Here is a 15,399-nt window from a genome sequence, read left to right as displayed (position 1 = left end):
TTTCTTTAACTCTCTACTCCTGGGGGAATTTTTGTGTGTGTCTGTGTTGTTACAGACATACTTGCTGACTGGTATTTTGAAATAAATTACCAAAATAATTCAAACTGGCATGATTATATCTTGGTGTTCTGACAAATAGCATTTGCAGAATTTTGCAAAATTTTAAAATATTGTGTGCAGAATTTTTTAATTTTTTGGTGCAGAATTCCCCCAGGAGTAATATTTGAAGACTTAGACTTGTCAGAAGATTTGAACAATTTCATTTATGGTGATGGTATATTTCTAATGGCAGTAAGAGAGATGTACTAAATTCTTTTAATCAGAACTAAATATTCTGGTCTGACTGGCTAGCCAGGAAATACTGGTGTATTATTAGCTACTTGTCTGCATATCTTGTTTATGAAAGACTAAAATTAAATACAAAAAGAAAATGGCTGTTATCCATTGTGCAGTCTTTGTCAGCTCCTGTAGTGGAGCACTTCTGTATGGGTTAAGCTGCTTGCCCTAACGCTACATTTTGTTTCCCTCCAGCTATCACTCTGAAACGAATATTGTCCGGTATATGAAAAGACTAGAAAACAAAGATATTTCCCTTGTTCACAGCATGATTCCTTTGGTAGGTATTTCCTTAAAAAATAAATAAAATCAGGTGATTAGTCTCTCTTTGAAGGAATAGTGACTGAATACGTTCTTATTATTTTTTAGGGATCCTGCACAATGAAGCTTAATAGTTCCTCTGAACTTACAGTAAGTTCATCTGACAGAATTATTCCTTATTTGAGACCAGCCCAGAGTAAACTGTCTAATCAGCCAAACAGACACAGTCCCTATTATTAAGTATCAGAGGGGTAGCCGTGTTAGTCTGTATCCACAAAAACAACGAGCAGTCCGCTGGCACCTTAAAGACTAACAGATTTATTTGGCATTCTTCAGATGCATGAAGAAGTGGGTTTTTAACCCACAAAAGCTTATGCCCAAATAAATGTGTTAGTCCCTTTTATTGTACATGTAAACACTGAATTTTATTGTCTTAAACAACCTAAACTTCAAATGTTTTTGGGTGGGATTTTCAATTGGAGCAGAGTTGAGCCAACACTGAGGGATTTTTTAAAAATTCCATTCCAAGTAATTTTGTTGGGGCGGGGAGAAGGTAAAGATGACAACTTATGTCTTGTTTAAATTGAACATATTTCTACCTGCTTACTGATTTATGTTTGGGAATTTCAAAGATGCTTAAGAGTTAAGTATCCAACTCCTATTGAATTTCCATAGCATTTGGGCACCTAACACTTCTTAAGGCCTCTTGAAAATCCTACCCTAAAATGTTATGAATATGGTGTTAATAACATGGGTGGAATTAAAGAATTGGATTTTTTTTTAGCTCTCTGAGGAAGGGTCTGCCTGTACTGTTTGTATAGTGCCCAGCACAATGGATCTTGGTACTGATTTGGGTCTTTAGACACGACTTTAATGAAAGCACTCAATGATAATAATAATTAATAATAAATAAAAATAATCCAAATCTCCTATTTGTTACCTGGTCACCATATGACAGGATAGTCTCCTTTCAGTTCAATTTCTGAAACCAGTCAATGAAACCAGCCAGAAACTCCTGTTGGTAGGAGCAGCTGCAGCCAAAGCAGGGCACTTCAGGCACTCAGAGAACTTTCTCTAGTTTTGACTGGACTTTCTCCGCCTTGTGCTGTGTAGCTGCTTGTTCCAACCCTCTTCCTTCCCCTCCCTCAGTCTCTTTACCTTGGCTGCACTCCACACCTTTTCCTCTTACCCTCTTCTCCCTGCTCTGCCCCCATCCCTTCTCCTTCCATTTAGCTTATCCCCTCCTAATTAACCCTCCCCACCCCTCAGTAAATTGTGAAACTAACATGACATTTGTTTCTGTCGTATAGCTCACTCTATTACATTCCTTTTCCCCACGCTGTTTGTTTGGATTATAAATTCTTTGGGCTGAAGACTGTCGGCTACTTGGTTGTACAGTGCCTGGCACAATGGAGCCCCATACAGTGCTTGCCTATGACGTTCTGGGAGTAAAACACTATATCAGCACCACTTAATTTGAGCCTCTAAACTCTGATTAACAGCAGAAAGTCATTACTCAGAGACCTAAGTATCTCTGGTCTTCTCCCTCACCATTAACCCTTTTTACATCAAACACGTTGCTTACAAACTCAATCTCTTGTTATAGCTCAGTATTTTTCTTTTTTTTCTCCCCACCTTTAGCCTATCACATGGAAAGAATTTGCTAATATCCATCCCTTTGTGCCTCTAGACCAGGCTCAAGGGTACCAGCAACTTTTCAGGGAGCTTGAGAGGGATCTGTGTGAGATCACAGGCTATGACAAAATCTCCTTCCAACCAAACAGGTAGGGGCTCTTCACTAGACATCCACTCCCTGACGTGGCTTAACAAAAAATTAATCTCTGCTTCTAGAAAATGGTTTGCTGTCAAAGGATTGGAGGCAAGGGTGCTCCCAGACATCTTTGAGATGGTACACACCATCCATCCCTGTGGAGGCATCTCTGCTTCAGCCGCTGGCCTTAGCACCTCTCCTGAGGAGTCTGTGCCATACTCCGCCCCCGTCTTTCAGCTGGTCCCGCCCAGGCACTGTCACTCTGAATTCCTAAGAGGGTGGAAAAGCTGCAGGCAGGCTCCTGAAGAGAGCCCTAGTGAAGGATCCGGCCCTATGGCAGCATCAAGGAGAAGCACTATCCACTCAGGTCTGGCCCCACTGGACCTCCATCATGACAGGGGCTGTGGGGACAACCTGAGCAGTGCTGCAGCCCCCATGTACCAGTTCATTATATCACTCACTCAATTTTGTACCCCCTCCACCACATCTTGATGGAAGGCCAAACCTGAGTGGGCAGGGGAATTGCCAGGGCTGCTGCTCCTCACCACTGCCAATGATATGTACTGTGAGTGTGGCTGTGGGCATTCCTGATTGGAGGGGATCTAAAGGTTAGCTTCTTCTGCAGCTGTACTGCCTGAATGCAAGACTGGGGCATTGAGGCTTGATTGTGGTAATAATGTTAGAGAATCTTATCTGGCAATGTTTTCTTCTAAAAGTTTGAGGGTCAGGATGAGTGACAGACCAATCTTGTCCTTCCCTCACCCCTTTCAAGTTCACTTTGATGTTTGGAGTCTCTTCTTTGTTTTTAATGCTCTTCTCCATTTTCAAGGTAGAGCTTGTCATATGGATGAGGCAGCCTTTGGCTAGACAAGTGCTGCTTCAAACAGAGAAATCTGTGGGGTGCTGGTGGTGCTTGGGAGAGACTCTATCATACAGGGCTAAACGAATCTCACCATCCCCTTTTCAAGCGGGCAAGGGTGGTTTGCCAAATCTCATCTTTGAGGGGTTGGTGAGCCATTTAATCTGCCCTGCTGGCAATAACTAGAGGTGAGCACAGGGGTGATTGTGTTGCTTTGGTGGAATGAGAGCAGGGGAGCACAGTGACAGGTGTGTACTGGCCAGCTGATCGCTCCAGGTGTACTATCCTACCCCTTTCCTGAACCTCTTTGGATTTCTTTGGGGCCTACTTGGAGTGCTTTATCCTGTTTTCCCTCAGCCCCATGATCACTGTTGCTCTTTGAATCAGCCATGTTCTCAAGCAAATACTGCCTCCATGCTGCTGTCATTCCAGATAGCATTAGCAGGAGGAAGGCTCTTTACGGATTCTAGAAAGTATACATAGAGAGAGAGACTTAAATTGGGGCCCCCAAATGATCTAAAATAAACAAAGACAAAGGTTGACTTGTCACTCAAACTGGCCCTTTCCTCTTAAAGGTAAGTAATGTCAGACACACTCAAATACTTTGTTCATTGAAATTAAGGTGTAACATCAGGCATACATGCTATGGTGAATTCTTTCTCAGTGTTTAGAAGATACATGAACATTTCTTTTCACTTCACAGGTGATCTTGATGAGCATTTGGTCCCCCATTCCAAATGCCACACAATGGCCTATAACCATCCCTTCTGAGAAGCTAGTTGGATGTGATTCTTCCCTCAGTTGGGTGGAGGCATTGATTGAGTAATATGAAGTGTTTTAATTCTTTACAACCTACCTGAGCTGAGCACTGAAGTATAACATCCCTTAATTTATGTCCACTGACAAAATCACTCTGGGCTGATTTTACTGTCTAATAGTGCAACAAGCTGCCATGCAGGGAATAGGGCTGAGCCCACAGCCACGGGTTTGGGCTTTTGGGAACTAGGTATGTTGAGGAAGTTCTGAAAAGCACATCAGCAAAGCTCTTGGAATAGTGCTATTTTGAATACTGTTGGAGAAGCCAGCAGCTACATAACTTAAATTCTTGTTGAAAATGCTCTTTGTTAATATGCAAGGTTTTATGAGGCTAGAGAATCTCTAGGGTTTTACTGTAGTAGTCAGTGAGTACTGTTATGATCCTATGTAGTGGAACTATAATCACTCATTTCATGCCAAATATACTGAAATGATGTCTTCTGCCTCTTTAAATGACTGTAAAGGTATTCCAGTTGTTGGATGTCTGTTATGTTGTAATGCTTTATCCAGGCCTTCTATTCTTGATGGAACAGCATCTCTCTACTAGCTGTATGTATGTATGTATTTATTTATTTATTTATTTTGCTAGTTAAATTAGTATTATGTGGTTAGAAATGGGGGATCTAATTCAATACCTACAACGTTGTTGCAGTCCTAATGCTGAGAGAATATAAGCTAGTGACGTCACTATAATATGTTTCACCCAGTACGCTTGATAAACTGTGTGCATTTGTCTTGCATCTCCTATGCATGTGCAGCTTAAAACATAGATTGTATTTGTTCTTTATAAACTACTTAAACTTGCTCAAACCCACCAAGAATGGCTTGAGCAAGAATGGTTTAAATGTGACCTACAGTACTACGTGGACATTTATAATGGGCTTTGTGTTCTTGCAGTGGGGCCCAGGGTGAATATGCTGGATTGACTGCAATCAAGGCTTACTTAAATGCAAAAGGAGAACGTCAGAGAAATGTAAGTGTGAAAATGTATCTGAGACATAACTTTGTGGAGCAAATGGTTTGGAGAATACGTTCTCGAGGAAGAATGGGTCCAGTGGTTAGGTTGTAGCCTGAGATTTGGGAAACCTAGAGTGCTTGCTCTGCCAAAGACTTCATATGTGACCCTGGCCAAGTCACTTAGGCTGTGCCTTAGTTCCCTATATAGAACAAAGGGTAACGGCACTTCTCTACCTCGCAGTGTTGTGGTGACAGTCCCTCAATTATTTGGTGTATTGATCAAATACTACAAGAAGAGGAGCCATATAAGTACCAAAGGTAAGGTCAGGTTTGACCAGGGCCTTAACTAGGGCGGGGCGAGTGGGGCAGCTGCCCACAGCCCCGAGCCGCCCTGGCTGCAATAATGAGGGCACCATAAGCGGTGCACGAGTCTTCCGTTTTTAGAGAGACTTACATGCGAGCGCTGAAAGCTCCCTAGAAATAGGAGAAGCCAGACCGTGGCCCTGCCCCCACTCTTCCTCTCCCCACAGGCCGGCCCCTCTCCGCCGCAGAGGCAGTGGGCCAGCACACCTCCAAAGGGAGGTGATCTATGCTGTATCCATAGCATTTGCTCTCCTGCATGGCCAGCCCTTTTTTGGGAGGCTTAGGCTCCCCAAACCTCTTATATATGCCACCCAAGGGCGGACCACAGGATTGGGTCCAGCGGCATCAGGTTCTCCCCTCGCTCCCCTTGCGGGATCAGGCACAGCAGCATCGTGCCAGAGCCCAGGGTGCTCAGGGCCCCAACTCCCCGCAGGATCACGGCCCTGTGACCCTAGCCGGAGCAGGCTCTCCTTGGTGCGAGGAATGCAGCAACAGGCCTCTAAGTGCCCTGGCTGGTGGAAAGGGCAGAAGGAGGAAGGGCTGCACACTACACACAGCAGCGTAGTGGAGGCAGGAGCTCGGCTGCGCCAAGTGCCTGGAGCGGCTCCAAGTGCCTGGAGGGGGTTCATGGGGCCAAGACCACAAGGGAGTGCAGGGGTGAGGGGAGAAGAGGGGTGCAGGAGGGGACTGCAGGAGTTAGGGGGGAGGGGAGGGCAGGTGTTGGGCTGAAGGGGGGTCCGGGAGGGGACTGCAGGAGTTAGGGGAGAAAGGAGGTGCAGGAGGGGAGGGCAGGTGTTGGGGTGAAGGGGGGTACGGGAGGGCCAGGGTCAGGGGTGAAGGGGGGCCCAGGACGGGAGTGGATTAATACCTGTATGTCCTCAATCTGAAACTTCCAGATTCCTGGAACACAACTTGTTAGCCTTACTGTCTTAACACTACTGAAATTGAGCATTCTAAAGCTTGATAATATAACATAAATGTAATCTACCCCCAAAACGAATTCCTTCCTGTCAATATACACCCTTAAATTGATATAATAATGTTTCTTTCATAGAGCGAAAAATCCGTACTTCTTAAGGAAAATACCTTTTGCTTTAAATAGTGGGCAATTATTTATCTGTAAAATAAATCCTAATAATAAGCAAGTTACAATGGTACATAAGATCTCCTAAGGTGCACATGGAAGAACATGAAAAAACAGCTTAACCAATGAAGCAGGCCTCTAGAAGAACTTTTTCTCATATGCTACCAACTAGAACAGGCAGTAAAGGGTAGCATCATTCTCTGAACAGATTAAAAAAAAAATTTGTAACGTCTAGTTTGTTTTGGAGGGAATGTCATGTCTGTCTATAGTGTCAGGTATGAATTTCATTGGGTAGTATAGATTTTTCAGTAGACAAAAGATAGGATGGTGGTAATGAAGTCCACATCTGAGAGGGTTGCAACTGCCTGACCAGATGTAGATGAGGGCAAAAAAAGTTGTCCTGCTCATTCCTAATGTATCTGTGGTTCTCAGCCTTTTCCATACTGTGACCCCATCTTAAAATAGAACATTTTTTGGGACTTCCCTCGTATCTAGCCATAACAAAAGTTGCAGGTGGACCTTGAACTTGGTCTTAATCCACAGGCTGAGAAACTGTATACCAGGGGTAGGCAACCAATGGCACGTGTGCCAAAGGTGGCACGCCAGCTGATTTTCAGTGGCACTCACGCTGCCTGGGTCCTGGCCACCGGTCTGGGGGTTCTGCATTTTAATTTTTAAATGAAGCTTCTTAAACATTTTAAAAACCTTATTTACTTTACATACAACAATAGTTTAGTTATATATTATAGACTTATAGAAAGAGACCTTCTAAAAACGCTAAACTGTATTACTGGCACACACAACCTTAAATTAGAGTGAATAAATGAAGACTCGGCACACCACTTCTGAAAGGTTGCCAACCCCTGCTGTATACTATGACTTCTAAGAGCAGCTGGAAGTCTAACAAGACACTTTCCTACCCCCACCATTGTGAATTTGACTGATAGCAGATGTGCCCTCAGTCCTTGCTTTACCCTGTGGCAGTTTCCCCGTCCTAACCAATCACCTCAGAAATCCCCAAATGGAGCCTCAGCCAGCTCACTCTGCTCCAGGCCTCAATTGCTACCATGCACTGATATAGTAATCATACAGACTGAGTGAGATGACACGGAGAGAACAGTATAATCATATTTGAAAACATTTCAACTCATGCCTAACTAGCCCAACCTCCAACAGGAGGGGTGGTAAGGTGGAATCCCATGCTAGAGAGCCCATAGAGCCAACGGCTACCCTCTGGGATCTTCCTAGATAAAACAATGAAATCACCACAGAGCAATAAGAAAAGGAGTACTTGTGGCACCTTAGAGACTAACCCCCAATTTATTTGAGCATAAGCTTTCGTGAGCTACAGCTCACTTCATCGGATGCATACTGTGGAAACTGCAGAAGACATTATATACACAGAGACCATGAAACAATACCTCCTCCCACCCCACTCTCCTGCTGGTAATAGCTTATCTAAAGTGATCACTCTCCTTACAATGTGTATGATAATCAAGTTGGGCCATTTCCAGCACAAATCCAGGTTTTCTCACCCTCCGCCCCCCCCCCTCCCCCCCACACACACAAACTCACTCTCCTGCTGGTAATAGCCCACAGAGCAATAGTCAGTCATCTATTGTTCAGGCTTGCAAGTGAGTGAACTGTACCTCATGACCAGTGGTACTGAAGGCAGCTGATAAATCTAATATCAGCATGGATAGATCTAATATCAGCATGTCCCCAGGGGAGACAATTGTGTACTGCAGTTTCAGGTTTTATTTACAAGAGAACTTACTCAACAGGAGCTGAAGTTAAAATGAAATGTGAGTTTTAAGATTGCTATCTTGCTGTTATCCGTTGCTTTTTTTCTGCTCTCCTTTCTTTTCTTCTGGTCTGCTTTCTATTAGAAAATATACCCAAGCCAGTTCTCTGTATCTCTGACTTCCACTGTGCTCATAAGTATCCAGGAAGGATGATAATTGTGCAGACAGCCTTTTGAAGGAGCTTCCTTTCTAAAGTTATTCGGATCAGCAGGTGCCAAGTATTAGTGAAATCAAAATAATTTTGCAATAAGATGACTTTGGTAGTACATTACATTGTGGAATATACTAATGTTTTTTCACCTGGTATAGCTCAGTCTATGATGCAGTTCATAGTGTGATAGCTTTAATGCAGAATTGCTGTTTTGGGGCAGTAATAACTTGACAGCAAAAATTGTCTTTGGTCTTGGTTGGACAGAATATTCACCTACTTCTTTTCTTTCTTAGGATTTCCATGAGTTTAAGTCAGACCATTGTAAAGTAATGTTAATGTTCTTGTTACTTGATAATGGATCCCTCAGTGAGGGATAAATTTTTTTTTCTTTCTGTGTCTGGAAAGCAGCTAGGTACAATCTGTGTGGAGTTCAATATTCAAAGATAGCCCGTGGCAGGCTTTCAAGGGTAGAACAGAGTTCAAGAGGAGAAGAGACAGGTTGTCAGGGTCAGTTCCCTCGCCGCAGGATGCCTACTACATGTTCTTATAAACTTTAGGAGGATGAGGAAGGAAGAGTTTGTTAAGATTAGAAAACTCTGTCAATTGAAATTAACACTTGGGCGTCTTTGAAACTTGTTACACAGCAGTGTCAATCTCACATTTTCTTTTTTTATATAAAGGTACTTCAATGCTTACATTTCTCCAGTGAGCTTAAGATAGGCGTTTCACTTAAACGTACACACAAGTTTTGTTCTTTCTACATAATCTGGTACGCTTGGTCTCTTTCCCAGTTTCTGTAAAAGCTGGCACTGTATCTTGTTATCTACGGCTGTCCTAAAGTTCAAATGTGATGTGCACAGGCCTGGCGTATCTGGCTTTTTGCAGTGGCTGAATATGAAAGCAAATGAACCCTGATCAAAAGCTCTCTTCAGACTAAGCCTCCTTTTGATTTGGTGCCCCCTTGTGGGGAAAGTATTGTGAGAGATGCAAGCAGCCATCCATCTAGTCATTTACACTTTACATCAAGTGGTTGTAAAACACTACCCGGCCAAAATGTAACATTCTGTACCTACTCTGTAATTATGCAGCACAATTGCAAATGACTATATAAGGTACAATCCAGTGGAGAATTGGCCCCCTTACATTCTTTTCAGTACACCTGTGGAGATGTTAAATGTAACATTTTATATGTCGCTGCAAACAGGGCAGTTATGTTGGTGCCATAGTAGATTCTATTTTTATTAAGTTTTTCTGATTTCACTTTTTAAAAATTGGATATTTTTATGAACATTTGTTTTGTAATTATATGGTGTGAAAGCAGAAATCTTAAATATTGCAGCACTTCATTTAATTTGAAAGCATGTTACTTGTTGACTGTAAGGCACTTCATTATAAGCTACTTCAACTCAATTTAAATTAAGTAGCTTTATTTACATACTCATTTTAATTATAAACTTAAAATGTTTAATCCAGAGTTGAGGTTTACAAGAGAGGCATCACTGTGTATAAAAGAAGACTTGGTTTCATGATTTGCAGAGAATACTAACGCAGCATCAGTAGATGTTGGTTGGGGTGGGCAAACTACGACCTGTGGGCCGGAGCTATTTTAAGCTGGCCTGCGAGCTCCCACTGAGGAGCAGGGTCTGGGGCTTGCCCCACTCCGGCTGGGGAGCAGGGTCAGGGTACGCACCACGTGGCTCCCGGAAGCCACAGCATGGCCCCGCTCCAGTGTGTCAGCCAGGATGCAGGGTTGGGGGCTGCACCATGGGGCTCCCAGAAGCCACGGCGTGGCCCCGCTCTGGCTCCTACGTGCTCCAATGGAAGCTGTAGGGGTGGTGCCTGCAGACAGGGCAGTGTGCAGAGCTGCCTGATCGCGCCTCCATGTAGGAGCCGGAGAAGGGACATGCCGCTGCTTCCAGGAGCTGTTTGAGGTACCTGTACCCCTGAGCTTCTCCCCATGCTCGAACCTCCTACCCAGCCCTGATCCCCCTCTCGCTCTCCAAATCCCTCGATCCCAGCCCAGAGCACCCTCCTGTACCCCAAAGCTCTCATCCCAGCACCACCCCAGAGCCTGCACCCCTTCCCGTACCCCTGCCCCAGCCCTGATTCTCCCTCCCACCCTCTGAACCCCTTGGTCCCATCCCAGAGCACCCTCCTACACCCCAAACTCCTCAGCCCCACCCCAGAGCCTGCACCCCCCCAGCCAGAGCCCTTCCCCCCACCCCGCATTCCATTCCCCCACCCTAGCCCGAAGCCCCCTCCCACATCCTGCACTCCTCATTTCTGGCCCCATCCCGGAGCCCACACCCCCACACAGAGCCCTCACCCCCTCCCACACCCCAACCCCAATTTTGTGAGCATTCATGGCCCGCCATACAATTTCTATTCCCAGATGTGGCCCCAGGCCAAAATGTTCGCCTACCCCTGATGTTGGTAATGAATTTGAAAAATGTTTTTGTCTAATTCTTCTACAAAGTGGTGGAGTTTTTACTAAAACTCCACCAACAAATTTGTCAACTAAATTCATAAATGTGTAAAAGCAGCTGAGTTTTACTATGCTCATGTACATTCAGTAACAAGAGATGAAAACACTTTCAGTGTAGGTAATTTAATCTTCAAATTATTCCTAGCTTGCATTTTTTTTAATTGAGTTTTATTGTCAGTATGAGCAGTTTTCCAAAGATTTCTCTGTTACATTCAGATACCATGATTCTTTAGAAGCTCTATCTTGCATCCAGAGATCAAATGTAGAAGTGACTAGGAAGCGAGAGTTGGGAGGTACAGTGGAGAGCTTTTCAATCTTCAGACGAAACTGAAATTAGGATATGTTCATTCCAGGTTTTGCATGTGTGTGTGTGTGTGTGTGTGTGTGTATAGATATTTGACTATCTCAAAATTAGTGTGTAATAAATCATTCCTTCTGAGATGAAATACAAACCACATGCAAGTAGAAACTTATAATGGAAGTGTTCTTCAAAAGTGGCCCTCAAGTGTGAGGAATACTTAGTAAATGAACAGTTAATATGGTAATGGGTTTTGGATGCTACAATTTTATGTAAACATTTTGTTGTATGAAAATTGTGTTTGAATTATTGTAATACAAGTAGTACTTCTGTTTGTACCTTTTCTGGAGGTCTGATAATGAAATGCATCTTTTGATGGGTTTTACTGCATTGGGATTTCATGGTTGGTCAGTGTAATTAGAACTTACATTTCTCCCCACTCAGGTTTGTCTTATTCCTAAATCTGCTCATGGTACCAACCCAGCAAGTGCCCAGATGGCAGGGATGAAGATTCAGCCAGTGGAGGTGGATAAAAATGGAAACATTGATATTGCCCATCTAAAGGCAATGGTGAGTGTCACATCTGCTGTTTATTTTGGGGGGTGGGAACTTTCCTCTTTCCCTCTGGGTAATGGATTGTTAGCAGCTGTATCAGATTTTCTGTTATGAAGGAAAATGGTGCAAATAAATAATGGATACCTGCTTTAAAAGAAGAATAAATCATTCTTCCTTTTCTTGCTATCTGAGAAACAAGTCATTAAACTTGCAAACCTTCTTTAAATTTGGGGATCCTTTGTGTAGAAATGGTTGACAGAGTGTACATTGTAGCTTCTTTCATAGCGAGTTGTTCTCCCTCCACCCCCAGTTCAGTATCTGAAGTGAATGAAGCATATTCATGTGATTCTCAAACATTTGTAGCTGCTCTTTAACCTACTAACTTTAACCTCATCTACTGAAGAGCAGTTCCACAGCTGGGTAAGATGTTGCTAGGCAACTGCCTCTGCATCTCTGAATAGATTGGCTGCAGATGAAGCTCAAGTAGCAGAATATATTTAAAATATATTTTGGAGTTGTTAGGTATTAAAATTATCATTGCCATTGAAGGGAAAAAAAGACTGACAGCCAATTTCCTAGAAAATGTGAAAGACCAATTTTGTTAACCAATGAATGCAGCTTGTTTAAAATCTCTCAAATGTGATTAAACTTACGTTTCTCATTCAAGTGATTGTGCACATGTACGTTCCACTGTAGATGTGCGCATGCCCAATGCATTCGAGGTAGAGATTTTTGCCAGCAGCACATGTGTCCCGCTATCCTTGTGTGCAGAACGGAGGGCACAAAAAGGGCATGGTCGCCACCTTCCTCTCAGTTCCTTCTTACTACCTTTTGGAAAGAGTTGGGGCTCCCCACCAGTCTTGAGCCTCAGTTAGCTTTGAAGGAGATTTTCTCCTGTGTATAGTTGTAGTTCACTTCAGTTTAGTTGGTTACTAGCTCTTTGTGGGTGTGGGGGTGTGTGTGTGTAGGGTGGTGTGGGGTGTTGGGGGAGGGGAGATTGCCATGCAGAAATCTCCTGGATTGAAAAAATGTACCACATTCAGGACTATTATCCATGTCACTGATAGGCACAAGAGTTGCCTCATTTGTTTAGGCAAGGGATGTGTGAGAGACAAATGTCCTATCTGTACCTCATTCTCTGAGGACAAAGAAACAGGGATTTCTGCCTTAGAGCTCACAGAAGTATAGGGCTGGAAGGGATCTTGAGCGGTTATCTAGTCCAGCCCCCTGCACTAAAGCAGCACCAAATATACCTAGACCATCCTGGCAGGTGTACGTGTAACCTGTTTTTAAAAAATCTTCTGTGAAGGGGATTTCACAGCCTCTCTTGGAAGCCTATTCCATAACTTATCCCTAGAATTAATTTTTTTTTCTAATATTTAACTTAAATCTCCCTTGCTGCAAATTAAGCCTCTTGCTACTTGTCCTACCTTCAATGGACATGGAAAACCATTGATCATCATTCTCTTTATAACAGCCCATAATACATTTGAAGACTGTTACGGGTCCCTGCTCAGTCATCTTTTCTCAAGAGTAAGCATGCCTAATTTTTTAACCTTTCTTATAAGTCGGGTTCCCCCCAGTTTGTCCACATTTTTCTTAAAAATGTGGTGCCCAAAACTGCCTTTCCATTGGCATACTTGGCTATTTTGCCTTTAATATGGTCTTACTGAGAACTTTTAACGGGTCTTATTCGTATGTACTTTCCAGTCTCTGATCAATGGGACCTGGATTTAGTTTTGTCCTGTTTTTCTTAGGCCACACCTGAAGCTTATGTCTAAGGTTGTATCTGCATTTCACCTCAGAACATTCATATTCCAATGGTGTTCTCCCCTCCGCCCCCAAACAAAACAAAACAAAAACAAAACCTCATTCTAGCAAAACTGAAGAGAAGCTTCATACTCTGGCCATTTGGAGGGCTCTATCCTTATCTGGACAACAACAAAATCTTTCAGATGAGGCTACAAAAAGTTTAGGATATTTGATGAAAGGGCAACCAGTTACAGCCCAGCATACATCTCACTGGATTTCTGACCGTATCAAGGTTTCCTCTCCTCAGAGAATAAGAGCCCATTCCACTAGGGTTCATTACACTTCATCAGCCTTCTTGAGTAACAAACTGACAGTAGACATTTGCAAAGCAGCAATAACACGGTCGTTGGTACATATCTTTTTCCGACACTACACTATCACTCAAGCTTCCCAGGGCAATACCATCTTTGGAAAGTCAGTGCTGCAGTCTCTTTTCAAGTCCTATCACCTGTAAGGAAACTGCTCATGAATCACCTGCAGTGGAATGTATCTGTGAATAATCACTCAAAGGGGGTGGGGGAAAAACCCACCTGTTTACTCTTTGTAGTTGTGCATAGTAATTGTTGTTTTTCTTCGAGATGTATTGTGCACATATACATTCCACAACTGTCCCACCTTCCCTGGTACTGTGGGTATTAGACATTTGTGTGAAAGATGCCATGCCCCTTTTTTTATGCCCTTGGCTCCACACACAAGGATGGTAGGGGCACATGTGCTGCCTCACAGTACTGCTGGCAAAGTCTCTGACTCCACTGCATTGAGTGCACACATACTTGTGTGGTGGAATGGATGTGTGTGCCATATATTTCAAATGGCCATTACTGTACAGACAAGTAACCATTTTTCATACTACTTTTCCCTCACTATCGTTGATTTAAATTAGTCTTGGTGAAGAACAGACATCTCTACATAGATGCTTCTGAAGGAAATGTAGAGCTCAACACCTTTCACTTAAGTAACCAGACATTTGTCATGATAGAAATGCATACACATTTTTTGACTTAGAGATCATTAAATTTCCCCAAAGTCTAAAACTTAGCACCAAAATCATGTGCCAGGGAGGGTGATTGGCAGTTACGACTTTGCGGGATGAAATGGGTAAACGTGTTTTCAGCATGTAAAACACTTGTAGTGGTGACAGTAACTACTTGATTTTTATAAAGGTTTTTGCTGAAGAGAAATTTGTGACCCTCCAGTGACCTTCTATATTCCCTCCTTTTTTAAAGGTGGATAAGCACAAAGATAACTTGGCAGCTATCATGATCACGTACCCTTCCACCAATGGTGTGTTTGAAGAGAATATCAGTGATGTGTGTGACCTGATTCACAAACATGGAGGCCAGGTTTACCTAGATGGTGCAAACATGAATGCCCAGGTGTGCATCTGTTAAACAGATTTTAACTATTAAATGGTGGTAACTTCCAGAGAAACAACAAATATCAGTTCTCACGTTTTCAACTTTACCACAGCTTCACCGTAAGACTGATATACCATAAATGTTTGGAAAGAAACTGAGGTTACCAAAAACACCAGTAGAAATTGGATGGTAAAAAATATTGTCACCGTTCATGGCAGAGATGAGCATCTCTCTCCTTCCTGACCCAGAGTTTTCAAGGGTGCACAGTTCCCTGCCTTACACTGTGATATTTCCAGAAAGCCAGGCTGCCTAAACAGCCCAGCTTTGCTTTCTCTTCAGAGGCTGTGAACAGCATCGTTGCCTGCAGTTACAAGTTATCACACAGCTCTTTATAAGCAAGCACATTTATCAAGGTGAAAGTATTGGAGAGAAAACATATTCAAAACAATAAAAGAACCTACATACATGCAAAAAAGCTTACCAGAGGT

General features: G+C 43.1%; 1 protein-coding gene across 1 annotated transcript in view; it reads left to right on the top strand.

Annotated features, from left to right (window-relative positions):
- The window catches only part of GLDC (glycine decarboxylase), a 71,126-nt gene that overhangs the window by 41,874 nt on the left and 13,853 nt on the right, over positions 1 to 15,399 (top strand). Inside the window, exons 13-18 of the mRNA XM_048851772.2 lie at positions 532 to 616; positions 706 to 747; positions 2,239 to 2,381; positions 4,941 to 5,016; positions 11,631 to 11,756; positions 14,780 to 14,929. Coding sequence (XP_048707729.1) covers positions 532 to 616; positions 706 to 747; positions 2,239 to 2,381; positions 4,941 to 5,016; positions 11,631 to 11,756; positions 14,780 to 14,929 — 622 coding nt within the window. The remainder of the gene's footprint in view (positions 1 to 531; positions 617 to 705; positions 748 to 2,238; positions 2,382 to 4,940; positions 5,017 to 11,630; positions 11,757 to 14,779; positions 14,930 to 15,399) is intronic.

Source organism: Caretta caretta, chromosome 5, assembly GCF_965140235.1.
Source record: "Caretta caretta isolate rCarCar2 chromosome 5, rCarCar1.hap1, whole genome shotgun sequence".
NCBI lineage: Eukaryota > Metazoa > Chordata > Testudines > Cheloniidae > Caretta > Caretta caretta.
This window is presented reverse-complemented; position numbering and strand designations above follow the sequence as displayed.